General features: G+C 57.1%; 8 protein-coding genes across 8 annotated transcripts, besides 2 other annotated features; all 8 read right to left on the bottom strand.

Moving 5' to 3' along the window:
• Nucleotides 1–1,177: 1,177 nt before the first annotated feature.
• LPMP_202420 (hypothetical protein) lies at nucleotides 1,178–1,945 on the bottom strand (the record flags this gene model as incomplete). The annotated part of the gene is made up of 1 exon (XM_010700143.1): nucleotides 1,178–1,945. One exon carries the CDS (start codon nucleotides 1,943–1,945, stop codon nucleotides 1,178–1,180), a length of 768 nt encoding a protein of 255 aa, XP_010698445.1.
• A 721-nt stretch (nucleotides 1,946–2,666) lies between these two features.
• Nucleotides 2,667–4,334, bottom strand: LPMP_202410 (hypothetical protein; the record flags this gene model as incomplete). Its single annotated transcript, XM_010700142.1, has 1 exon — nucleotides 2,667–4,334. One exon carries the CDS (start codon nucleotides 4,332–4,334, stop codon nucleotides 2,667–2,669), a length of 1,668 nt encoding a protein of 555 aa, XP_010698444.1.
• A 1,281-nt stretch (nucleotides 4,335–5,615) lies between these two features.
• LPMP_202400 (hypothetical protein) lies at nucleotides 5,616–7,241 on the bottom strand (the record flags this gene model as incomplete). The annotated part of the gene is made up of 1 exon (XM_010700141.1): nucleotides 5,616–7,241. One exon carries the CDS (start codon nucleotides 7,239–7,241, stop codon nucleotides 5,616–5,618), a length of 1,626 nt encoding a protein of 541 aa, XP_010698443.1.
• Nucleotides 7,242–8,260: 1,019 nt separating this feature from the next.
• Nucleotides 8,261–10,135, bottom strand: LPMP_202390 (NADPH-cytochrome p450 reductase-like protein; the record flags this gene model as incomplete). Its single annotated transcript, XM_010700140.1, has 1 exon — nucleotides 8,261–10,135. One exon carries the CDS (start codon nucleotides 10,133–10,135, stop codon nucleotides 8,261–8,263), a length of 1,875 nt encoding a protein of 624 aa, XP_010698442.1.
• Nucleotides 10,136–10,901: 766 nt separating this feature from the next.
• Nucleotides 10,902–11,110: a repeat region.
• A 707-nt stretch (nucleotides 11,111–11,817) lies between these two features.
• On the bottom strand, nucleotides 11,818–14,535 carry LPMP_202380 (hypothetical protein; the record flags this gene model as incomplete). The annotated part of the gene is made up of 1 exon (XM_010700139.1): nucleotides 11,818–14,535. One exon carries the CDS (start codon nucleotides 14,533–14,535, stop codon nucleotides 11,818–11,820), a length of 2,718 nt encoding a protein of 905 aa, XP_010698441.1.
• A 552-nt stretch (nucleotides 14,536–15,087) lies between these two features.
• Nucleotides 15,088–15,655: a repeat region.
• An 833-nt stretch (nucleotides 15,656–16,488) lies between these two features.
• On the bottom strand, nucleotides 16,489–18,261 carry LPMP_202370 (hypothetical protein; the record flags this gene model as incomplete). The annotated part of the gene is made up of 1 exon (XM_010700138.1): nucleotides 16,489–18,261. One exon carries the CDS (start codon nucleotides 18,259–18,261, stop codon nucleotides 16,489–16,491), a length of 1,773 nt encoding a protein of 590 aa, XP_010698440.1.
• Nucleotides 18,262–18,713: 452 nt separating this feature from the next.
• LPMP_202360 (hypothetical protein) lies at nucleotides 18,714–18,953 on the bottom strand (the record flags this gene model as incomplete). The annotated part of the gene is made up of 1 exon (XM_010700137.1): nucleotides 18,714–18,953. The coding sequence occupies one exon, from the start codon at nucleotides 18,951–18,953 to the stop codon at nucleotides 18,714–18,716; it is 240 nt and encodes a 79-aa protein (XP_010698439.1).
• Nucleotides 18,954–20,160: 1,207 nt separating this feature from the next.
• Nucleotides 20,161–24,693, bottom strand: LPMP_202350 (phospholipid-transporting ATPase-like protein; the record flags this gene model as incomplete). Its single annotated transcript, XM_010700136.1, has 1 exon — nucleotides 20,161–24,693. The coding sequence occupies one exon, from the start codon at nucleotides 24,691–24,693 to the stop codon at nucleotides 20,161–20,163; it is 4,533 nt and encodes a 1,510-aa protein (XP_010698438.1).
• Between the last annotated feature and the right edge of the window lie 230 nt (nucleotides 24,694–24,923).

The raw sequence follows: 24,923 nt of genomic DNA, 5'->3' as shown, positions 1-24,923 counted from the left end.
GTGTGCCTGTCTGCACCCTTCGCTGGAGATGACACGGTTACCAAAACCGCAGCGAAAGGTTCGCTGTGCAAGGCGAGAGAGAGAGAGAGAGAAACAGTGCGCGTATGTGCGGTACAGAGATTAGCAGCAGACAATGATGTGGTGAAAGAAGGGAATCGTGGACGCCAGGTGCAACGGGGCGGCGCGAAGGGCTCGATGCACGTTGCGATAGAGACGACACGGCAGACATACCGTGTGAAAATCAAAGAAGAGAGGATAAAGACGAGAGAGGCGGGAAGAGGTGACTAACACACACACACACACTTACCGCTGTCTGGTCTTCGCTCCCTGAAGCCTACATCCTGAGTTTCTTTCTTGCGCGTCCAATAGCATCCTCCAAGACAGCGTAAGGCGATGCAGACGTACCGATGCTGGCGTCGTTCTGCGGCATCAGGACTGCGACACGAGGCAGTGAATAGAGTAATATGCTACTTTTTCCCGCTACTACCCTCTGGAGCCACTTCTCTTCGCCGTCTTGGTCTTGACCTGTAAGCGATGCTTTCTCTTGTGCTCTGTACCATGTCTTCCTACATGGCTTAAGTTAGACACTGCATGCATCTCTTCAGTGCAGGTTTTCTTTCATAGGTGTTTTTTACGGAGGGCGGCACGTTAGATAAAGACAGGTGAAACAAACAACGTCAACACAAGAGAGTGCGCGCGCTGACCCTGATGAAGTAATGCGAGCACCTTGGCGCACCCGCAACACTTATCAGTGTCAAAATAGCGAACAAACGGGAAAAAAAACAGGTAAATCGACAACAATGAAAACTAAAGAGAGAAGAGGGAGCCAGAAGCCTCACGCAGACACATCAATACAAACGCATCAGCTTCTCACAGGCTTCGCTTACCACCAACTTTTTTCCCCTTGGGGAGCCTCCCTTCATCACCAGTAAGGCGCAGATTGGAACATCACGCTCAAGCCAGTTGCACATGCTAGTTAGCAGCACAAAGCAACGGCTGCGCTAGTGTCTCACAAGCTGAGCACACCAAGTCCCGCGCAGTGCACACGCCACGACGGCACTCCAACAAGCACTCAACACAGGCAGACATACACTCACCTGATCAGAAGAGCACCTTAGCGGACAGAGTCGACGAGCATGGGAGAAAAAGATGGAAAGGGGGAAGTATGCTTGGGTGCTTACGTACGGGTCTCGGCACGCGAGACATCCAGCACCACATTTTTGAAGTGGAACTTGCCCTCTTTGATAGCCGCATCTGCCATCCATGCTTCCTCGAATATCACGAACGCAAAGCCGCGCGTCTGGTTGTTGTCGCCACGAGGGATGCGCACGTTCTTCGTGATCCACCCACGACCCTCGAAAATGCGGGACAGGTTCTCCTGCGTGATGTCATCGGACAAGTTACGAATCCGAATGCCCGTGGTCGACTGCTCCCGGGTATCCGTAGACTTGGACGCAACCGCACCCCAAGTGGAGCCGGCGCCGCTGCGCACTGACCTTGGATCCTTCTTTGCCTTCTCTTCCATCTCGCGCACAACGCGCAGGTGCTCGTCCTTGACGACGACATCAATACCACTAGCCTCGTGAATCATGCGCTTCACCTCAGCACGGCTCTCGCGCTCGAACTGGTCGACCGCGCCCATCTCGAGCGCTAGCGGTGGTTCCGCGGAGACAAGAGTGGACTGGTCACCCTTGCCCTTGCCAAAGTATGCGAGCTTCGCGCGAATGTCCGCCATCGTAACCGGGCGATCCACGTGGTACGTGCGCACCTTCCGCATCACTTCGAAGCGGTTTCCATCAGCGTCCACCTCGTAGGTAACCTCCGTCTTGGCAGTATCCCATGACGGCTTCGGCTCCTCATACTCGGAGCTGCTGCCGTTGTCGTCGGAGCCGTACGCTGCCTGGTACTGCTCCTCGTCCTGCGCGGCATCTGCCCAGTTCGACATAGTAATGCGGACGATGGGAACAGAAAGGGATGATCGCGCGGTGCTACAAGGATTGACGATGATGGGGGTAATCACAGAAAGAAAAAGCCAGTATCTCAGATGGAGAAAAGGACAGGGGCTGCCAGAGGAGAACAGAAAAAAAGCGGCACGTGTGGATGAGCACTGAAGGTCAGGTAATCCACCTCCGGCTGTTGGATGCGTAGCTGGTGGGTGGGCATTGAATTAAGGAGAAAGGGTCAAGAATGGGGGTTGAGGGAAGGAAAGAACATACGTGGAGGGAGTAGAGAAGAATTCTAAGCGAGTTCAGAGGAAAGTGAGGGAGAGACGTACAAGGCCACGGCTGCTCTTCTGCTGCCGACGTCTAGTACGGAACACAAGGCACCTGCGCAACATCGAGGAGCGCTTTGTCATCCGCTAAGGTTCTCTCCCATGTCTTGTGAGGGCATACGGTATGGAAGACATAGAAAAGGCCCTTTTGCTCTGTGCTTCACTCGTCATGCATCTCGGTTCCGCATCTTATCCATCCTTTCTTCCTAAAAATGAAGGTGTAGTTGCACGACAACGACACAATGAGCGGGAGTGCGGCACGCGGGTGGCTCACATTCTTTGTTCTCCTTCAAGTGCACCTATGCGTCCCTGTGACGTTGCGCCGCTGCACAGGAGTACTTGAAGGAGGAAAAAAAAAAAAGCAAGCCACCACACTGTCGGCATCAACGCGACGTCAGTGCCGCCACTGTGGTCGCTGATGTGAAAATCGCTGTGGTGAGGAACCACGACCTGTGCGGACATGTGGCACCGGAGATAAGGCTTTGCTGCGCTGGCGCTCCGAAAGAGACTGCCAAGTCTCCGCGGGTGCCAAAGAACCGTAATGTGACATTGGGTCGGCATCGTCGCGGCTGCCAAACCGCTTACCACCCTTCGCGCGAAGAGCTACCGGCGCAGGCGGCCGCGCTGGATGCGGCTCTGCGAGGATTGCACCTGCGACAGAGGCGGTGGCAGAGTGTCTAACACGACGATCTCCACAAGTCAGAAACTGCCTCCCCTCACCTCCCAAATCGACCAAGCAAGATGAGAGTGCTGTGTACTCCTCCTTGAGGTGGCGCAGCTCAGCACGTAGACGTGCCGCCTCGTCGTCCCTTTTCGCGGTTTTCTCACTCGACACCTGTAGTGCTCTTGGCGTGCAGGTTTGAGTCCTTGGTTTCTGCGGAGAAACAGGGCAGTGATGGAAAATCGGCTGTGTATTCATTAATGGGGAGGCCTCAGCCACACCACTTCCACCCCCTTGGGCCACATCGCCTCGATCTGCTTGTGCGGCTGCGCGAGAGTGCCGCTCCACATGAACCCATCGAGTGCCGTCTTCTTGGTCTCCTGCCAACACTTCAGGCCCCGAGCTGGCTGTGTGAGAGTCGCCATGCCTACCATGATGGATGCGGCAGCTCTGTCTTTTTCCATGCTTAGCGCACTGCTGCTGCCGTCCTTGCAGCACCTGGACGGCGTACAGCTGCTGGTAGTAAAGCATCCAGGCGTAGTACACGTCATACCAACGCATGGCGGGGTCAATAATTTCCGCCGTCCCAGAAGACATGTGGAGGTTGGCGTGGTTGTCAGCGGATATATTTGTCCCTGCGCGGACAGGACAAGGCAGGGTTGGCCAACCCCACGGAAAGAAGCAGTGGCAGCCAGACGTTGCTCCTAACCTGGCGGCTGTAGCGACACAGTCAGGTGAACGGGTACAGCTCCCGCCGCAATGGTGATCCTGACGCCGCCGGTGGTGGTGGTGGTGTCGCGGCCGCCGTGAATGAAGATCCTCTTCAGAATGCGCGACAGAGGCGGATGTCACTTGCACACCACCCAGCGGTAAGCGTGCCTTGGCTGCGGAGCGCTCGGCAGCCGTCGCACTGCCGCGGGGTGCATATTCGCGATCTCTGCCGGCGTCCGTGGGAGCCTCCAGCACCTTCTCAGCCTCCTGCAGAGCGGCTGCAACGGCTTCCGGGTCCACATCGCACGCCTGCGAGAGATCTGCAAGGCGCTTTACCACCTGATATTCTGGCAAAGACGACGTGGTCGTCGATGACGAGCGAGAGAGGGGTACTGCTCGGGACTCGGCGACGCGAGGGGCATCTGCATCTGAGAGAGGCGCCAACGACACTTCACGAAGGCATTCGCTGAGCTCAGCCCACTGTGGCGTGCGGTACGACGAGGATCGCGGCGTTCCTGTAGTTGGTGGTCGAGATGGTGCTGTGTTTTCCTGTAGAATCTCACTGTGAAGGTGGCGCGGGAGGTTGCCGTGCAGATCCCGCTCGAGTGTACCCTTTAGCGCATCATGATGGGTCTCGTGAAAGGCAAGAATATCACCTGCAAAGTCGCGAACCCGCTGTGTAGAGGTCATTCGTGAGTGTGTATGAGTGTTGGCAGTCGTATATCCCTGTGGGTGCCTGCACCTGTGTAGCTGGGCGCAACGACAGTCGCGGCACGGGATGTACTAGCGGTGCGACGCCACCGCAAAGCAGCAAAATAATAGAAAGACAAGCACCCGCTTCCAACCGTTCTCTGACTCGATTATCTACTGGGGCGTTTAGTAGCGGTTCCCAAGGTGGTGATTGCAGTCCGGCTGGAGGTTCACAAGCTGAGCGGAGAGGAGAAAACAAGAAGGTCGGAGCGCACGCAAAGCGAATGGTAGCGACGCTATGGAGTCTAAGTCTACGTAGGCGAAGGGGAAAACAAACATAAAAAGTGCGCCTCCTCACCGTCGGAAAGGGGGAGAATGGGTGGCACTGAGGAAGGTTGGGAAGAACTCCAAAAGCGGTGTGTGTGTGTTGTAACTCGGTAACGAGTAGTGCAGTCAGATACACACAGAGACGCACGGGAAAGGAGTGACGGAGAAAAGAGACGAGGGTGAACGAGTGCAAAGGCGACGAGCTCAGCAGGTATAATGGCGTTAAGTGCATAGTGCATGCGAGAGAGAGAGATCCGTGAACGCAACACGCCGCGAAGATACAACGTAATGAACACAGGGAACAAAATCCGCCTCGATTGGAGAGCGTTTGGGGAGGGGGGGTTAGCACACCTGCCTGGGTGGGTCCTCTGCCCAGGACACTTGATGCCTGATGTGGAAAGAGATAAGAAAGGCGGCGGAAGGAGACGAAGAAGTTTGCCGAGAGAGAGCAAGGTAGCGTAGTGCAGGGCAGACAGTGTGGATGGAGATGTCGCACGCCCGCGCAACGTCAGCGATCACACGTCTGCACTCCATTTCACCGCCGCCCTCCCCCCCTCTCCTCATTGCTGGGACAGCGAAGATGGCGAGAGGAGCAGCGTCACTGGGGAAGAGCTGAGGGGGCTCACAAACCAGAAAAGACACCGTTGTGTGTCTCGCTCTACGTATGGGTGTGGGTGTGCGCTGCTGTTGTCAATCTGAAGCACGAGAGCCACAAGCAAGAAACAAGATGCGGAGGGTCGCGCAGGTCACACAGTGTCCAATACCGCGTTGCATGAGTACCATCCTTCAATCGACCAACGCGGTCGCTGTCCGTAAAGATGAGCGTCAAGGGCACACCCATAAGCAAAGGCGCGTCAACAGCAGCAGGCAATCAGGGATGCAAAGAAACACCCCTTCCCCAAAGGCAGCATGCTGTCTGTGGAAATCCTCCCCACGACCGTCATACACCTCACGTCAGCACGTGACAGGCATCCAAATACGCACCGTCGAGTCGGCGCTCATCGTAGCGATGATCGGTTTGCGGGAGCGGCGCACAGCTGCCCCGGTCACACGGTCGCGATGCCCCTCCAGTCGTTCCAGCACCACCGCACTGCCATCATCGGTCACGTCACATACCTGCGCGGTGTTGCCCGGCCCGCCGGTGACGAGTAAATCGCATTCGGTCAGTCGCCGCGGTGGCCGCGCAACGCCCTCCGTCTCACCATCGTCGAAGAACACCGACATTTCCGGCTTCCCACGGTCTCCCTTCCAGAAACCGGAGCGCATGACGTTGCCGCGTGTCGGCACGCCTGCAAGTACATTCCGCAGCACGTACAGGCTGGCGCCCTCCTTACGGCCGCCACCGGTAAAGGCGCTGAAGTTTCCACGATAAAGCCGCACCATGTTGTCACCCGAAACACACACAAGCCGACATGTGTCATCGTCGCTGTGAAAGTGGGCAATAAAGGAGATGGGCGAGCGCGACGGCTCATTCTCGATTTCTGTGGCGCGGGCGAAGCGGGGTGGGCTGCCGATGCTGGTGGTGCTGCCACTCGCCATAAGGCCTCCGTTTGATCCGAGTGCACTGCTGTCACCCGCAGCTCCATCCTCTATCGCCGTTGTGGGTGTGGTGTCCCCCTCTACAGGGTCATTTGCATCGCTCAAGGACCCCGGTCGCTGCTGTTGCTGCAGCGGCAGTGGCGAAGGCGAAGCTGGCAGGCCGCCACCAGTGTTGCTGTTAGCGGTGCACATGGCCTGATCGGGCCGCCGCATATCCCAGATGGATACAACCCCATTGCTCTGCCCCATCAACAGCTGCTGGGAGGCATCGTCGTAGCTCAGCGAGTTGATGCGGTAGTCATGCTCCTGCACAACGCCCTTCCCGCCGGCACGGACGTCGACAATGGCCGTCTTGTGTCGCGAGTCAGCGCAGGCGAACAGCGACGGTCCTAGCAGAATTGCAGAGAGCACGAAGCCGTGGGCGGTGTACTGGTACAGCACGTCCTTGTTTGTCGTGCCACCATTCACATCCCATAGCCTCACTGTGTTGTCGTACGAAGCGGAGAGCAGGCAGTTGTGGTTCATCCAAGCGACGTCGCTCACTGCCTCCTCATGCGCCGTGGCATCCCACAAGTTTGCTCCGCTTAGGTAGTTTTGCACAATCAGGCGACAGTCCATGCCGCCAGTGGCGATGAGAAGGTCCTCGCTGTCGGAGAAGGCACAGCACTGCACCGCCCTTGTGTGCTCTCGTAACTGCTGACGCATCTGGAATTTCTTGTGGTGATGCTGCGCAGGGGATTTGCCATTCTCCGGCGAGGCACCGACTGCGTCATAATCCGCCTTGGTCGTCTCCGCATGTGCCCGCTGCAACGCCTCCGTACGCAACGCGCGGATGTCGATGGGCGTCTCGAGCGACACACCCATAGCCCCCAGCTTGCTCACGGCGATGTCCAGCAGGGTGCTCACCTGGTAGAGCTGTTGCCGCAGGATCGTGTTCTCCATGCGCACCTCAGTGAGCTGCCTTTGTAAGTGGATGCGCTGATGCTGAGCAGCGCTCGCAGCCCCTTGCAGCGCGGCCGAGGAAGCTGAATGGTCAGCCATATTGCTGCTGTTCGACGGCTACGACGTCACAATCACCCGTTTTGAGGATGAAGGGAAAGGGGAGGAAGAGAAAGCGTAAGAGAGAGAGAGAGCAGAACCTTTGAAGGGGTGGGTTCACACAAAGCGAAGCCGAAAATGAGTTACGGTAACGTTGAAGGGTCCAAGGCACAGAGAGAGAGAGGCTTGTAGACGCCGATTCTCACCTCGTTTTCGCCCATGCAGAGCAGCGGATAACCACACCAGTCGCCGAAAACAAACCGAAGTAAAATGGAGAAAAAAAAGCGCACAGAATACTCTGCTCAGAGAACGCGCGTAGTACTCCTTGAGTGCGGCGTATCTCCTTTAAGGCCGATTGCGCTTGCACAGGTGCGTGGACCGGGAAGAAGATTACTGTGCTTGATCTTGTGTTTTCCTGTCGACACAGCGTGCCGTGGGGCGCAAGATCAGCGCCACCTCGACGCACAGAAAGGCTACACGCGCGTGGAAGGGGGAAGAAAACGAATAGGCGAGCAACGCTATGCGCCAAGCTCGACTCGAGCGATAAGAGAAGGGTGAGCACGAGATCCGGAAGAACACGGCGCAACAGAGGACGAGGCAAGGGGCAAATAGTAGCGCACCTGTGCATGCCAAGCAAAGAACAGTGCACTGTAAACAGTCGTTTTGCCGAGGAACAACAACAGGTATAACATAGCCGACGACTTTGAAGAATATGCAACCCGTGAAATGACCCTCCTCCACCACACCACCACGTCCAGCCCACGGTGTTTTAGTTGAGATTCTCCTCAGTCGCGCAGGTGCAGATGTGGGCAGAGAATAAAGCACAGAGCCGCGCACGAATACACACCCACGTTGCCCCACACTTCGCCTCACTGTGCCGCTGCTTTCAGTACCTTCACGACTCCAATCCGCTCGCGGCGGCGCTGAGGTGAAGGTGGTGGTGGTGGTGGTGGTGAATGACGCGCAGTCGAAGTCGAACAGCTCCGTTTAATGAGCAAGACAAGAAACGCGCATCTTGACGCCTACACCGACCACGAATCAACCTGATAGCGACCCACGCGGCCAAGTCTCCTAACGTACGCTGCCGCGCCGGCCTCGCCATGCACCTCCGCCACGGTTGCCTCGACAATACGCTCTAGAGTGTGCTGCACATCCTTCGGCATCTGCTTCGCATTTCCGCACACATACACCACGCCAGGCCGGACACCGGCGCCCTCGGGTTGCAGAAAGGACGACGTCAGTCTTGCGTGCTGGCCGAGTTTGTGCTGCACGTAAACCTTCTTGTCGGCGTCTCGCGAGAAGGCTGGGATGACTAAGAGGGTAGGCAGTGCGCCAATCTCCTTCAGCGCCACCCACTCCTCGCGGTACAGGTAATCCTCGGCTTCATGGCGGCATCCAAAGACGAGCACCACCGGCACGTCCTTCCAGCCCTGCGCGGAAAGACCGGCGACCTGACGCAGAACACTGCGAACTGGTGCAACGCCCGTCCCCGTCGCGACGCAGAGCAGCGGCGTCGGTGCAGCCGGAAGTGCAAGAGAACCCTGCCAAACAGAGCACGTCAGCTGTGTCCCTGGGGTCGCCCTCACCAGGTAGGAGCTGCAGAGCCCCGTGCGGTGGCGCTTCAGTGGCGTGTGCCAGTCCAGTAGCCCCACACAGAGGTCATAGCGGTTTGCGCCGTCCATCGCTGGCGCGGAGGCGACGGAGAAGTAGCGCGGCAGCATTGGCGTTGTGAAGGACAAGACCAGCTCTAGAGATGGGTGAAGGTCCTTGAAGTCATGCAGCACCTCGCATACGTTACGCTTCTCACGGTGCGCATACTGAAGGTAGTCGTCCACGTTGGACGGGTTTGCCAGCTCGTAGAGGCGCTCCTGCACATCGTGTGTGTCCTCGTCTACCCCAGTCACTTCATGTGCGAGCATCCACAAGAATTCTTGGGTCACCACGGCATCAAGATCAAAGTAGTGACGAAGTAACGACCGTAGCGAGAGAGGCCGCCCAAAGAAGGGACGGGTGGGCTGACGGACAAGTCCATGCGAAGCGTCTGGGGTCACCACCACCGTCTCTGTGCCGTCTCGCTGCAATAGGTGCAGCAGTTCCTCTACGGATTCTTCACGATTGGGGCAGTAGATGCCCAGCGCATCGCCGACATCGTACGCTGTGGCGGCCGTGCTGCTAGAGTTCCTGCGCAGCTCCAGGTGATGAACCACCTGCTCGCACGCAGCAGATGTGAGGCGCCTGTTTGACACGACCTCGCAGGGGAACACATGGTCGGCAAAATATGGTAGTGACGCAGCAGTGACGTCAGTGGAAGAGGACGGCGCGCCAACAGTGACCTCGTCGCTCGTTGAGGCAGGTGCAATACTGAAAAGAGGAAAGAAAGGAAGGTCCTCCTGCGGATAAGCTGACACACCTGCGGCGGCACCGTACTTGCCTGGCCTCTCAAGCGCCTTCCATAGCTCCGCGAGCCAGGGCTGCAAGGTTTCCTCTATGCCTTTCGCGTCGCTCTCATCTCCCAGCCCGCGCATCACAATTGGTGTGCCGCCCAGCTGCTGGAGACGGTTGTGCACCATCTTGGCCATCTGGTTGAACTTGAGGTACAGCGAGTCGCCAAGGCCGAAGATGGCGTACTGCAGGCCCTCCATGCAACCAGCCGCAGTGGGCTGTAGTAGCGACGCCCACGACCGGCGAAATGTGTTGGGAGCATCACCTTGATTCGCGTTCGAGCAGATAAGAAGAACAGGTCCCCCTGTGTGTCGCCACTCAGCGATGGGCACGTCATCGGCAGGCAGGCACGAGACGCACTCAAACCCTTCGCGAAGTGCCAGTCGAGCGACGCGCAGCGCTAGCCGCTCGGCGTTGCCAGTCTGCGTCCCGTACAGAATCGTAAGCTGCGTCATGGGACGCAAAAAAAAAAAAGAGTGAACAATAGAGGAAAAAACGCTATAGTAGCGGTCGTGATCGCTGCTGGTTGTAAGCAGCCTGAGATACCTATCACGCCGAGAGTTTACTAGTTGCCACAGCGCACATGCGTAACGCCAGCTAAGAATCGAGGGAACGGGGGCGTAACCGACGTACACTCCACGGGTGAAAGCGAGGTGGAAAGTAGGAGCGCAGAGCGGATGTAGCGGAAGTGGACAGAGGGGGGTAATATGGCGCCGTCAATGAAAAGAAAAAACATGGTGTACAGAGGTATTCCTCATCACACGGCACGTGCGCCGCCGATGACAGAGCAAAGGCAGCGTATACGCACATGCACCACGTCTGTCAGTGGATGCCATCGCCTATACAAAAATCCTCTAAGGACAGAGCGAAAGCGCTTGAGCTGAAGTGCGGTCTCCCTGTTCAACACGCACGGCTCTTTTTGTTTTCTTCTTTCATTGCCCATTTCCCCTGACCATTCTTAAGGAGCCTCATGGGGCAGTTGATGAGGCGCTCAAGTGATTTTTGCGGGCAACGTGTCTATTTCACCACGAACGAGAAAATAGACACACGCACACACACACACAACCACAGCTCACCCTATGCCTCTGTGTGGCACCACAGCGATGTCAAGGCACGGGAGCCCACGCAACACCGTTGGGTGACGTTGAGTCCATCTCGATGCCACTGCACACAGCGCAAACCAGGCCCACGCTCACGCTCATCATCACAACAGCATAAACAGAAAAAGCAGGAGGTGAGTGCGCCTATTCTTTGCTGTATCGGCGGCACAATGCGTAGTGTGCCGGTACAAGCGTCATCATGACCGCACGCCTCTTCCGCACAGCGCCAGCCCAGGCCTGTCCACCGGCACCCAGAGTCCGCACAGCCGCGCCCGGGAGGGGGCAAGCCGCAAGTTCCCGTCTTACGCGCAGAGCGGGTACTCGACGCTGATACCAAGCACTGGGGCGTCCTCCATGTCATCAGAGGTGCGGGAAGGAAAAAGAGCATGAAAGGTGGGGAGAGGATTGAAGAGGGGAAAAATTCATACCGTCAAACGCTAAGATACAGAGGAGGGCACACGAAGCACACACAAAAAGGCGGTACAGCACACGTAGCGCAGATGAAACGCAGTGCAAAGCAAACTGAGGTCTTGGACTGAGGGTAAGAGGGGAGACACATGGACAATTCTGTGTGTGTCTGTGTGCAGCGCATGCATTCCACTCATCGGGGGCGGCACCGGGGACCAAGTGAACTAAAAGCTGCAAGACGCGCGCGTACGAAGAGCAGCGCTACCGCTACAGAGGACGAGGAGTGGAGGAGCGAAACAGATGTACGCGCAAACAACAAAGAAAAGAGGAGAACGAGAGAGAGAGAGAGACACTCGGGCACTGCGGCAGTAGATATAGCGACAGCAGCATCGACAGACAAGTCCGCCAGCGAGGGGGGGGATGAGATGGCAACACGCTGCAAACCACAAAAGGAGGTGCTCAGACACAACAGCAGAACCAGAACAGGGTGACCGCGGTGCGGCATTTGTAATGAAAGTTGCGCACACGCCACCACCTCGCGGGTTTGTGAAACAAAAAAAGGGGGGGAGAACGCCGACCGCGGCAGAAAAAAAAAAAGGCGTTGTAGCAAAGACGCGGCCACGACAAAGCTAAGAACTCAGGGCCAATAGACGGGACAGTTCGTGGAGCAGCGTTGTGTTACTAACTAACTTCGACTGCAGCTCGCGGTTCCCGCTGTAGTACTGCGCCACAAAGACAGACAATTTTTGATTTGCCTCTGTCAGAGTTGAGAAGAGGGCACTCACCACAAGCGTGGACAGCTCATCGCACTGCCGCTGCTGGACTGCAGTAGCGGCAGTTGTACCACCAGCGCTACCATTGCTGACAGATCGGCCCAGAGACTGCTGCACTGCCTTTCTCACCACCTCGGCGATCGCTGTGGCTTGAGAGTGCCACTGCGAGTGGAGCTGCACGGCGACCTGCAGTACGGAGCTTTCGCCCAGCTCTGCGGGCAGAGTGGAGGGCGGGGTGGGCGGGGTTCGCTGCGGAGCTGCTGGCGTCGCATTTGGGCAGCACTCAGTGGATGCTGATGAGCCAGCAGAGTCGAAGAAGCCCGTGCCAAGCACCTTCGTCGCTTCGTCAATAAGCACGAGAAGGGACTTCCACGGTAACTCTCCGTTCTCCTGCTCGGCGCGCACCCAGCCCTGAATGGCATTTTGAAGTTGGCTCTCCAGGTACTGGGCATGATACGAAATGCCCCTGGCAGCGGTACCACCGCCACCACCCGGAGCCTCTGTGGATGACGCTGCCAGCTCCTCAGATTTGTCAGCGTCGAAGTGCAACCGCCTGCCGTTCGCGCTGCGGTGGTTCGCTCCAGGAGAAGCAGGGGTAGACGCACTTGGCGTCCCTGATATACCGTCGCCGCTGAGCGACATCAACTCCCGCCACGTTGCCAGCACCGTGTACACATTTGTGCAAGCAAACACCTGCTGGGCCAGCGGACTCGCGTGACGGCGCTTCAGCTGGTCGACCAACGTCATCATGTGCCCAAGGCAGTTCTTCACAAACGTGGCAACGAATGGGTCGAAGACCCCTTCATTTCCACCGATAAACACGGAGGAGCGCAGGGTCGCGGTGTTCAGATACTCCAGCTGACCCAGCACACCACAGACACGGTAGACAAGCGGGTGCGGCCCCAACGTCGCGCAGTACGGCTTGTTGCCGAAGATGCCTGCCCAGCCGCTGTCCTTGGCGGGGGCGCGGTGGAGAGAAGAAAGCCTCAATGTCGGCAAGAAGGCCAAGGCGAGCTCATCATTCTCTAAGGCCGTCCGCAGCGAGTTGCGCAGCACCGTCTTCGACATCTCCAGCACGCCACTCAGTAACAGGAGCGGGATGGGATCCAGGGAAGTGCAGAGGTGCTGCTTCACCGACTCCAAGACCCGCAGCGCCGTCAGCACCTCGGTGCGCTCCATCACGAGGGACAGGTTGTCAATGATGGAGGTCTCTACGTTGCTTACTGCGCGGCCCAGCACTGCGCGGGCAATCCGCTCCGCACTCGTGAAGTCCTCGCCACCCTCGACGTCGCCAGCTACGCAGAAAAAGTTGCCGATAAAGCGGCACTCGGACTCGCATGTGTTCACCAGCGCCTGGAAGCAGCGAATAAACTGCCACGTCCAGCTGTTGCACTCATCCAGCTGTGCTGCCACGGTGTCGCCAACATGCAGCTTGCCGTGCCGCACAGCAAGTGCGTTTACCGCCTTCACAGAATCAGCAAAGGTAGCTGCGCGCAAGAGGCGAAGCGACTCAGTCTTCGAGGTGACCGCACCATTGGACATGAGGTTGGTGAAGCCGCGCATGTGCTGCGACACGCTCCGCTCGCGACGTGCCAATGTGCGACCAGGAAAGTTCACAGTGGCGGGGTTTACCTGGTTGCCGGGCGGGGCGCCGACGTCTCGGTTGCTCGCTATGTCCCGCGCTTCCTCTGCCGACACTAGTGGCTCGAGCGGGTCAGCGTGCACCGCCGACACCTCAGAGAACTGCGCGATCAAGAGGAGAAACTGCTTCACGTACGACTGGGACATGTACCGCATGTACAGCTTCGTCACCTCTATCGCAACCTGTGGGTTGTAGAACTGAAGGAAGCGAAACGCGAATTGCGCGCTCTCTTCAAGCGACTTCTGCCCGTCGACGGTGCGCGACGGGTCCTCGGCGAGGGTAAGAATCTTCTTGGTAAGAAAGCGCTGAAGTTTATCACCCGCTTTGTACGCAGCGGCCGTCAACTTGGGCCGGATTTCGTTGTCCACGGCAGAGAACTGAAGGGCCTTGTTGCCGGAGAGAAACTCCAGCCGGCGATTCAGCTCGCGCAAGTTGGCCAGATAATTCTCGTCCACACTCTTGTTCGAAATGACATCGCAGAAGGAATCGCACTTCTGGAGGGCGCTGTAAACCTCGTTGATCTTGTTGCTTACCTGGCGCCGGCTGTTCACTTTCCGCACCAACCCGTCCGCCTGCTGCTGCATGTGGACAATATCATCTGCGTTGCCCTCGAGCTTGCGCTGAAAGGTCAGAATCTCCTCCTCGAAGTCAACTATGTGCCGCTCGCATGCGCTGAACTCATGATAGAGTTGCGCAATCTGATCAGCCCGGCTGACGTGGGCCTGGATGAACTCGTCTTGTAAGCTACGCAGCTGCTCGTCATGCAGCCTCAACGCACTCTCCAGATCCTGACCACGTCGCAGGTACTGCGCCAGGGTGGTGGCCTGCGAGTCATCCTCGTCGCTGTTGACAGCGGCAAGAAGCTCGTCGATTTCCTCGAGCCGGAACAGGACCAGCTCAGCAGTTTCAGTCTCGCTGCCACCGCCACTCATTAGCGATGGACTCCTACGCGGCAGAGGTAGCAAAGAAAAACAATATAAAGGACTCTCTGATGGAGTCTCTGACTGTTGGCAATCGTGCCAGGTGCATTGCAGTGGGTCTCCGTTTCTTCGGTAGAAGAAAAGGCACACAGGCTTCTCATCAACACACCTGATGCCTCTTCGTATATAGTTTCCGTCGGTGAAGTAGAAATCGATAGTGCAAGAAGAGACCAAAATCAAGGCCAACCATAGAGAAATGTGAGGTAGAAGATCACTGCACCCTGCCGCGATCTCATCTTCTTGCAGCCATGCAAGAAAAATCGACACACTTTTGCGCGCATGCGGACTCTCCGTTGCGGCGCGGCACAGCGAACAACCACCACCACACATGCATACGTTGCTTTCTTTCGCTGCCTCGAGAGATGTAAAGGGCTGTGTGCAGCCAAGCGAGCTATGCAAGACTCACAATAGTCTGCGTTCCCTCCGATTTTTCTTTATTGCTGCCTCTAGCCTAATGCTGCTGCTTTGCCTTGTGTTGTTTGTTTGTTTGGAGAACAATCGAACCCCTTATGGCAGAGGAATACACCTCAGTGTATGGTTATCATGGTCCAGTGCCCCCACTGTGCGTGGGGGGGGAGCCAAGCCGCCCCTACCCCCGCCAATACCGAACAAATCGCCGCGGTGGCCGGGTCCAGCACCTACAACGCCTGGGTGAGCCAGAGTGGTGCATCGTTACGGATGCCGACAGTGAAGTTCTGGATGGCGTTGCATCGAAGCGACCCGCAACAGCGAAACACGCACCCGCTACCCATGTGATGAACGGAGCGTCAGTGTGACTCGAAAGTATCCCACCTGGTCCTCGCTGCTCACTGGTATAGGAAGCCTGCGTGTCACCCCGAGGGGGATGCGCCACGTGGTGGCCGGCCCAACAGGAGCTGCTGTGAGGCGACCTCCAGAGCAGGGGGGGGGAGGTGGAGCTTAGGGGCAGAGGCCGTGCTGAGGTGCCTGAGTCGGCGCACTGCTGTAACGCGCGTCAGCGGCTGCTTTGCACCAGGCAATGAGTCGGCGACAGATTGGGCAGATAAAGTGGTGTTTGACTCATGCGCCATGCCAGAGAACGGAGACGATGAAACACGTAAAAAGATAATGAGACTTAGCAGCTTTACTATTCACTTGATACGCTCACAAACGGAGCGACTCACACCCTACGCAAGCGCACACAGCTGCGTACTTTACCACACCCTCGCCTCACTCCATCCAATTCTCCCCTCATTATTCCACGCTCTCGTGTACACGTGCGCAACAATACGTGCGACAGAGTCGGGCAGAACAAGAAAGAGACGAACGAGCAAAGAAAGGAGAGCACAAGGGGGAGTAAAATTGAAAAGATGTAAGCCGTACACCGTCAGAAGTCAATTCTGGCTTCTTGTCGCGCTCATCTCGTTTCTACCCTCTTTCTTATCCAACACACCGCGACTTCTCTACACCCTCGCCGCCCACCTCCAGCTACTTGTTATTAGGCACAGTTCCCTTCTCCCCCCTCCTCCTCCTCCTTTTACTATCCCCTCCTCGTAATGGGGAATTTCACATTCAATGTCGATCGAGGATGGGCGAGCGTCATTCGTGGTGAATGCGAGTAGGAAAGACCGCTGTGGTTTAGGACAGAGTAAGGAGAAGAAGAAAAAAAAACACTGAAGGGCTGCGGCACTGCATTGAAGAAGAGGAAGGCAAAGACGATGACGGCGACGGCACAGCGAAATGTGCTCATATGTATGTGCAAACTCACATAGGCGAACAGTGAGATGGACACACGTGGTGCATGCATACATGCGCAGAGCAGAAGACAAGAACTCGAGAGGCAAAGGGGAAGAAAAAAAGGAGCATTGACGCTTGTGCGACCGTGTCAAGATGGAGAAGGCCTAGCAGAAGTCAGTGTGCCAACTCGAATGGATTTACTGTTTGCTCCTAGATGGAATCCAGGGACGCTCGGTGATTCATATTCGCTGCTGACGAGGTGGTCCTCGAGGTGTCGCTCACAGGATTGTTGCAAATGCGCAGCATCTCAACGTAGGCCTCCCGCGTGATCTGCATGACCGTCGAGTCCTGAACAACACGGCAGCTAAACGTGGGAACAAACAGGTCAGACGACAGTGCATCGGTCGCCAGCAGTGACCAGCTGCCCATCTCCAGCGCAATCGGCTCTTTTCCCGCAAAAACTTCAACACGACCCGATACGACGAGGGTGAACACGGACGACGGTACACCCTCACGATAAAGCCACACGTTCTGCTTGTCGTCGTCCGCCATGCCACGTGAGTCCTTTGGTGCCCGGACGCGGTACACAGTGGTGCACTCCTTCATGCCCTGCATCAGCGCCGAAACATCCTCCATTCTGAGCTCGGACAGCGACTCGCAGAGAAAGAGAGCAGCAGCACGCAGCTCGTTGTGGTTAAGGTGGACGCGCCGCGAACACTTGGATGTGAGGCCGACCTGCCGCTTTGACAGACTAGAGGCATTGGCAAGTGCTGTGTGCTGAATTTGATGTGGGCCAATGTCGTACTCATCAAAGATCTCGCTGTGGATGAGCTCCTCGATGATGTCCTCCATGGTCACAAGACCCTTCACCTCGTAGTACGGGTCTCCGTAGGGACGCTGCTGCACCTCTTGTACGAGGGCAATGTGCGACTTCCCCGTCTGGAAGTACCTCAGCATCGAGATCAACTTTGTTTCAGAGGGCACAACGTGGCAGCGGCGGTTGTAGAACTTCACCAGCAAAAGCACCTTCGTGTTCTCTTGCGGATTGGCCATGAGCAAGTCCTTTGCGAAAAGCACGCCAATGACGTTGTTCTTTGTAGTTTGGTACACCGGGATTCGGCTGTGGCCGTGGTCGGAGATGAGTTGAATCGTCTCCTCGTTCAGCCGCTCATTTGCCTCTAACATCAGCATATCGCTCACCGGCGTCATCACCTCCATCACCGTCTTCTCATGCAGCTCCATGGCGCCAACCATCAAATCGACCTCGCCAGCGCCGATGCCGGACTCGGCGCTGCGGGCGGCATGCATGAACATGAGCTTCTTCAGTTCGTTGCGCTCGTAAATCTGACCAGGGTCCTTGTCAATGAACTTGTCAAGAATCATGCTCAGCGGCTTGCAGACAGGCCAGAAGATGAACACGAAGAACTTCACGAGCGGTGCCGACTTGGAGCCGACCTGCAGCGCGTGCGCTGACATGAGGGCTTGCGGAATCACCTCGCCACCGAATGTTGTCAGCGCGGTAGAGATTACCGTAGCCACCCAGCCGTGGATGTGCGAGTCGGTGATCTGCGCGATGAGAGTGTTCACCATGACGTTGCCCAAAATAAGGGTGCATAGGAGCTGGTTACCGAGGTGGCGGATAGGCAAAATCTTCTGTGCGTACGTCTTGTCCGGCTCGGAGCCGCTGTCTGCGATAATCTCGAGCGACAGGGTGTCGAGGCCGAGCAACGCCAGCGTCAGGCCAGCAAAGAGGGCGGCAAACAGCAAGAGGACGGAGTCGACAACAATGAGCGACACCCAGCCAGAGGCGCCAAGGCTCTCGTCTGGCTTCCCCGCTGGCACCACGTCCTCACTATCGTTCGTGGGAATCCTTTGTGCGCTCCCCACCGCCGCGTGTGCTACGATGAGGACAAGAATGAGCTGAAGCAGCGACAGCACCACAGCGGCGCGACGGCCAGACGTGATCGGGAGTTTGAGTCGCATTCTGTCTAGACTAGATGAGAACAACAACACCGCAGCATGCAGTCACAGGAAGGGAAGATGAGAAGAAAAGGAGAGGAGGTTGTGACAAGAGTTAAGAGACACAAGAAACCAAAAGAAGCACTGACGTATGCAGTATCCGTGGAGATGATGGTAAAAAAATCGTCGGTGATAGGCAAGTGATGGCGTGTAAACACCGGAGAGGAGGAGGAGCGAGAAAGCAGGGAGAAAGTGGAACAGAGAAACCGTACTTCTAAGAGGGAACCGGTAAGCCTGCAGCGGCAGCGCCAATTGTGAGTAGACATACGGCCCTCCGCTCGATCCTGGGGGTGTGGGCGGCATGCATCCTCCGTAGCGTCGGCACCACAACGCCTTAATCCTCTCCCGCCCCCTCTCGCCACTAGATGGCGGCGGGTTCAAAACGTAGAAGCGAGGCCGCCTCGTCGTTTCACGTCCTATTCACTCCTCAAGATGATGGCAAACATATCAGAAAGGGTGCGAATGGAATAACGACGTGCACAATGAAGCGCGCGCACACGCAGACCTGCCAAACCCCAGGACAGAAGGACACAGGCAGAGAGAGAGAGAGAGACAGCACCCAGAACAGCAAGAATACAACAGACAAAAAAAATCAAAAGGAAAAAAAAGAAAATAGTCAGCAGCGGTGGCAACGGCGCGAAGGATGCAAGAGGCATGAAAAATGCCTCGAGGGAGGGAGGTGGGGTCAAGGAGCGGCACTGGGCGACAATCGTTGCAGCATCCAGCGCGCCGACTGTGGCGCACGGCGGTGACTGTAAGGCCTCAACAGGGGAATGAGTTGCGCCCAATGCTTTACCTGGAAAGAATGCTCGTTGATCTTTGGTTTCCGTGCCGCACTCGTCTCCGCACGTTGGGGCAGAGAGAATACGTGATAGAATCAACGCAAAAAAAAAAGAAGAAATAATATAAACGGCAGGGAGCCAGCGCATAATAGGCGCCACACGCCAAGTGAGGCGCTGCTCGCCGTGGAGCAGACGCATTCATCACCGCATCGGGGAGTGATGAAGCTCTTGTTGCACCATCTGGCGCGCACCTCACGTCGTCTGACTTCTGAACAGTACATGGTCACCACACAGACTGCCTGTGGGACGCTGCAAACAAGCTCGCCCGACTCACGAACATGGGGGCACCGCGGGCGCACGAAAGGAGAGCGAAAGGACGCACAACGTGTCCCTTGGTCGCCATCTCGGGTAGCCGTATTGACTCGGCTGTCTTGCGCCGCTATGTCCTTCTCCGTCGGTGATCTAAGCAACTCTGAACGGTGCGAGGGAGCAAGAGTAAACAACCGCCACCACACGAATATCAAATGGCGAAGATGCAGGAAAGGCTAGAGAGGGTGAGGCGATATCGAGAATGAGAAAAAGCCCCTGGACGCGCCAAGCTACACGCGCGCACGTGCACGTCTATAGGCATACAACGAGTGGAGAGCGCAACATCCAGAGTACCCTGCCCTCCCTCCTTCTGCCCCTCCACGCCACCCTTCACGCACACGCGTGTACAGCTACAGAGCGGCAAGGATTGTATATGAAGGCATGCAAGGGAGAGGAACGACGTTCCGCTTCGCTTTGCATTCACCGTGGACTCAACAATGATACGATAGCACGACCTCCACTCCTGTCAGGAGAGACGCACACGCGTGTTTGTTCTGTTTCCCTCCGCTAGGGGGGAAGAATGTCGCAACAAGAAGGAAAATCAAGGAGAGACAGAGACCTGTGTAGCACCAAGGCCACATACGTGCACCCCAGTCCCCCTTTGTCAATCAGAAGGGGGCAAACGCTGTATTCGCGCAAACGATGACGGTAGTTGCGGCTCGGCTTCGAGGACGAGTGGATATGGCACATTAACCCTGATCAGCGAGTGTATCTACGTCTCTCCAGCTCTCTTCCGCACATGAGGGGAACGAATTCGTCTCGTTACAGATATCAGCGAGGCCTCCGCTTCTCCATCCTCATCTTCCGAGATCGTAAAGGTCTGCCGCGGAGGCGGGGAGCAGCGCAGTGCGTGGTAGAGAGAAACCGACTTCCAAAACTGCGAGGGATTGTCCTCCTGGAAGAAGGTGCGGAGAGCACGGACTGGCGTGCTGCTGTGCCACACACGCCTCTGCCGCAAATGCGCCAGCAGAAGCCGCTCCAGCTGCAGGGCATCGGGGAACCAGAGAGCCTTTGGTATGGCGTAGATGGCGAGCGAGATACACACGGCGGTAAGTAAGCCGAAGTATACTAAGTAAAAGGATGGACTCGTGAGTAGTACCGAGAAGGTCCTATTCGACGAGGCCGGAACGCGTGCGTAGAGCCAGAAGCTGAGGAAGCACGTCCAGATAGAGAAGAGAAAGCAGAACCAGTGCGCAATCGTGATAGAGTGCGACTCGGTCAACACTGTGTACGTGTGCACCGTCACGACGGCAATGTACGGCGCGTAAAAGTCGCCGCTGCGGTCGAGTACCCATCCCTTCGCCATAATCGCCCCCGCGCCGTGCTGAAGCGCAACGGACAAGTAGTACACCATACTGCCGTGTAGAAGCGCCCGGGCTACGTAGCCGTAGAAGGTAGTGGCGTTCAAGTACCGGCCGCGTTGGGACATGGTGTAGAGCTTCGGGGTGGAGCATAAGAGCCACTGCGAGAGAGGCATGTTCATCACACACAAAAATGTCACGGGGACAGTGGGGATGGCATTGTACAAGGTGAGGCTAAGTGAGTCCCAGTAGGACACGCCAGAGAAGTCGGTGGACACGTTGAAGAGCACCTGCACCCACGCAATGAGCACCGTCTTCCAGAAGCTCTGTTGCACAATCATGGCTGTGCGTTGATAGGCGGTGTGCCCATGCACGAGGATCAACTTCGACAAGAAGCGGAACTGGCCGATCGCAAAGTCGGACGCGAGCTTCGCCTGGCTACCCTCCCGCCCTTTCACGCCGACGCCAACGTGCGCCGCCTGCAGCATGGGGACGTCGTTGCCGCCGTCCCCGATTGCAAGCGTGATGTGGCCAGAGCGCCGCACAAGATTCACCATGTACGACTTGAGAGAAGGAGTGGTGCGGCTACACACGACTGTGTTCGCCTGCAACAGGCACATCTGGAAGAGACGCACCGTCGCACTCTGACCATGTGAGATGACATCCTCCTTCTCCAGCAGCCGGAGCGTCTCGCCAGACAGCACAACGCAGTAGCGGCGCTTTAGTCCGCAGGTGTTGGGAAGAGAGGAGATTGTGAAGGCAGAGCCGAAGTACATGCCAGGTTGCCGACACGCTGCACCGCACACCCTTGGTGCCATGTCTCTGACTCTCGGGCTTACTGGGCCATAGTGAGCCTGAATGGCGCTTCGCAGCTGCGTGGCGAGCGGGTGGTCAACCGGGCGGATGCACTCGTATGTCGCTGGCTGCGTGAACTCGTGCACAAAATCCTCGAGTCCAGAGCTCTCCCAGAAGAAGCGGCGGCACCACCCGCGCACCCTCTCCCAGCGTGTCACCACTGTCATCTCCGCCGCGGACTTCTCCTGGTCCATAGGCCCCATTACTTCGGAGAGCTTCGCTGAAACGTAGGCCAAGTGCCCCGTTGGGGTAAGCAGATTTTCGCTGGACGGTGTAAGCGTGACGACGTGGTCGGCAGTCGCCAGCAGCCCACACGCAACCGCCGTCTGCTTCGCCGTCTCTGTTTTGTCACCCGTCAGCATCCACACCCGTATATTGGCATGGCGAAGCTGAACGAGAGTCTGTGGCACTCCCTCCTGCAGCTCGTCCTTCACTGCCGTAATGCCACAGTAGGTGAAGTCGCGCTCGAGTCGAGCGTAGATGTGCTGCAGCTCCGCCTCGCGAGTTGCAGTGGCGGCAAAGCTTTCCTTTACTGCGGTAAAGTGGTGAAGGGCCTCCCTCACCTGTTCTTCCGTCAAGATACGGTACCCGTACACGAGCGTGCGCAGCCCTTCGCGCGAGAAGCGCGCGAGGTGATTCATGATTTCCTTGAGGTGAGAGCTGCTGTGAGTGTCGGTGCAGCGCGGCAGCACCTTCTCGTCAGCGCCCTTGATCAGTAACACATAGTTCATGGATGAATCAGCGTTACTCTCGCCAGCGGTGTCGGCGGAGTCGTTCAGCTTTGCTTCTGGGTTCATCACTGCCACAGCGGGGTAGCGCAGCAATACGCTCATCATGCCGCGGTCGGAGCTGAAGGGCAGCGTGAGCACCACCTCCACCTCGAGGGACGCCCCTGCCTCGCCCCAAAGTCCCACCGACCCATGGGTGCGGCTGCGATGGCGCAGATAGAAGCCGCACTGCTCGGCGCCCTCAACGAGGGCCACCTCATCTGGTGATGAAGACATCCAGCGGCTCGAGAAGGACATGCTCGCGTTTGTGCTGACCCCACTGCTGCGGGTGCCAAGCCGAGGTGACAGTGTTTGCTCGATCGTATTGCAGAAGATCATCGTGAGCATGAGGTAGTAGTCCTCCTGCTGGCCGCGTGCCATCCTTGCCTTGATGGCTTTGCCCACCTCAGCTAGGGGGTGGTGCAGGTCCGACCCAATGGTGCCCTCGGTGCGCGCGAAGACGGCGTCGTTGACAAGGGCCAAGGCATGGAAGGTCATGGTGTTTGTCGTGAGGGTGCCCGTCTTGTCAGAAAAGATGTATTCGACCTGCCCCAGCTCTTCGGCCAAAGCTGAGTTGTTTACCGAGACAGATTCATCCTCGGCGCGCATGTCGTCATCCCAGCGGATGACGTAGCTGACATACACCTTAGAGATCTCGACCATCACCTTGAAGGAGAGTGGCACCATCGGCGACAGCATCATCAGGTACCGCAGCGATAGGAGGGGAAAGCACTCTCTGAACTTGATCGGGTCCACCGAGTCGCCAAGGTACCAGAGCGGGGCGTGAGCCTTAGGACGCCAGTAGGAAATAACGGCACACGTTAACACTAGGATGAACTGAACCAGGAAGACGATCATCGTCAGGTAGTTGAAGCGAAGGTCAATCGTTGCGCACTTCGTCAGCCGCACGTTACGCGTCATGCTCATCTTTGTCTCGCAACCAGTGAAGACGACAAAGGCAATGGTAAAATGCGTGTTGCCAATGCGGCTTGACGAGTACACAACGTTATCGATGCAAACGGAAAGAGTCTTCTCGGGGACGTCAAAGTAGTTCTGCGCGTCTGCCTTCACCTCACCTGAGGACTGGCGCAGGGGAGCGCTCGCCTGCGACAGGTCAACTGACTCAAGAAGACCACTGTGCTCGTAGGCGATACACGGAGAAGAGGCTTCGATCGGCGACTCCAGCGTACGCGTCGCGCGAAGGCGGAAAGGGAGTGGTGACATCATAGGTGCAGGAGGAGGGCACGGGAATGCGTCGCCCATGACTGCCTTGTCCGCACATGGCGAGTCCGAAGATATCCGCAGCGCTGCTGAAGCAGGAAAGGGGTCGTAACGACAGCTTTGCAACGCCTCTAGTGCCGTGCCTCCTGTTCTGACCGCATCACCAGCAGAGCTACCTGGGCCTAAAGCCAGCGGCTGAATCTTCCCCCAGGTCTGCGATGAGCTGCGCGGTGCACGCACCTTGGCGGTCCCGTGGTATGAGTGCAGCTGCGCATTCGGACCCTCCGAGTGCAGCACCAGACGAGAGCATAAGGCGTAGCGGAGGCAGTGCAACTTGTGATCCTCGGTTGTTTCACAGCAGCACTTCCCCTCCCATATCGGCCCCTGTGCGGACTTTCCCATCGCCTTTGCTGCCGAGGCGCCAACGCCGGCTACGTCGCTGCCAGGCGCTGTTGTAGACTCGGAGGTGGGTCTACAACAGCGGGACATCGATGGTACTGGTGAGGCAGCGGTCTGAGAGTACTTGAACATGTGATGCAAGATCGCGAAGCGCTGCTTTGAGCCGGTCTCACCGTCGAGGGACTCGGTCGTAATGTACGCGCTGCCGTCATCGTGCGAGGTCAGCAGAATCACCACATCACTCGGTACAACTTCAAAGGGATGCAGAATGAGCACGTCGCCGACGCGGATGTTTGCACTCACCACCTCTTCCAGTTCGAGTGTGCCGGACCGTACGCGCTGGTAGACGCGCTCATTCACCTCGGCGTCCTGCCGATGGCGGCGCAGATCGTCGATGCCCTCCTTCATGGCGTTAACGAGGAATGCGACGGTGATGGGGAAGATCGTTGTGAGAGGGCTGACCGGCGCCACAGAAGGAATGAACTGCAGCACCGCGACTAGCAGGAAGTAGATATTGATGGGGCGATGAAACTGCTCCCACAGATTTAGCGGAAGGAACGTGAAGAGGTTGTACCGGGAGCTGTACATCCGGTTGTCGCAGAAGTCGGTGCGGCCGCGCGGGTCATTGAGCTGGATAGTGCGCTCTTGACAAGAGTGGTCCTTCGCCGACTTGGCAAAAAGCTGTCGCACCCGTGCCCGCATTTCCGACGTTCACTCTTCTACCAAAGAAAGAAGAAATTAAACAAAGAAAAGGAAGAGGTCGATGAGATGAGGAAGGGAAGAGTGAGAGCACAGGTCTGCGTAACGTACGGAGTTTGTAAGCGTGGAGGGGGTCGAGGCAACACCACCGCTTCGTGGGTGAAAAGAGCAGGGAAAGAGGTCCTGAAACAGATCCAAGTTCAATGAGCGAAAGGCAAAGAGAGATGATAATG

Source organism: Leishmania panamensis (assembly GCF_000755165.1).
Source record: "Leishmania panamensis strain MHOM/PA/94/PSC-1 chromosome 20 sequence".
NCBI lineage: Eukaryota > Euglenozoa > Kinetoplastea > Trypanosomatida > Trypanosomatidae > Leishmania > Leishmania panamensis.
Note: the sequence above shows the minus strand (reverse complement) of the source record. Positions and strands in the feature narration are given on the sequence as shown.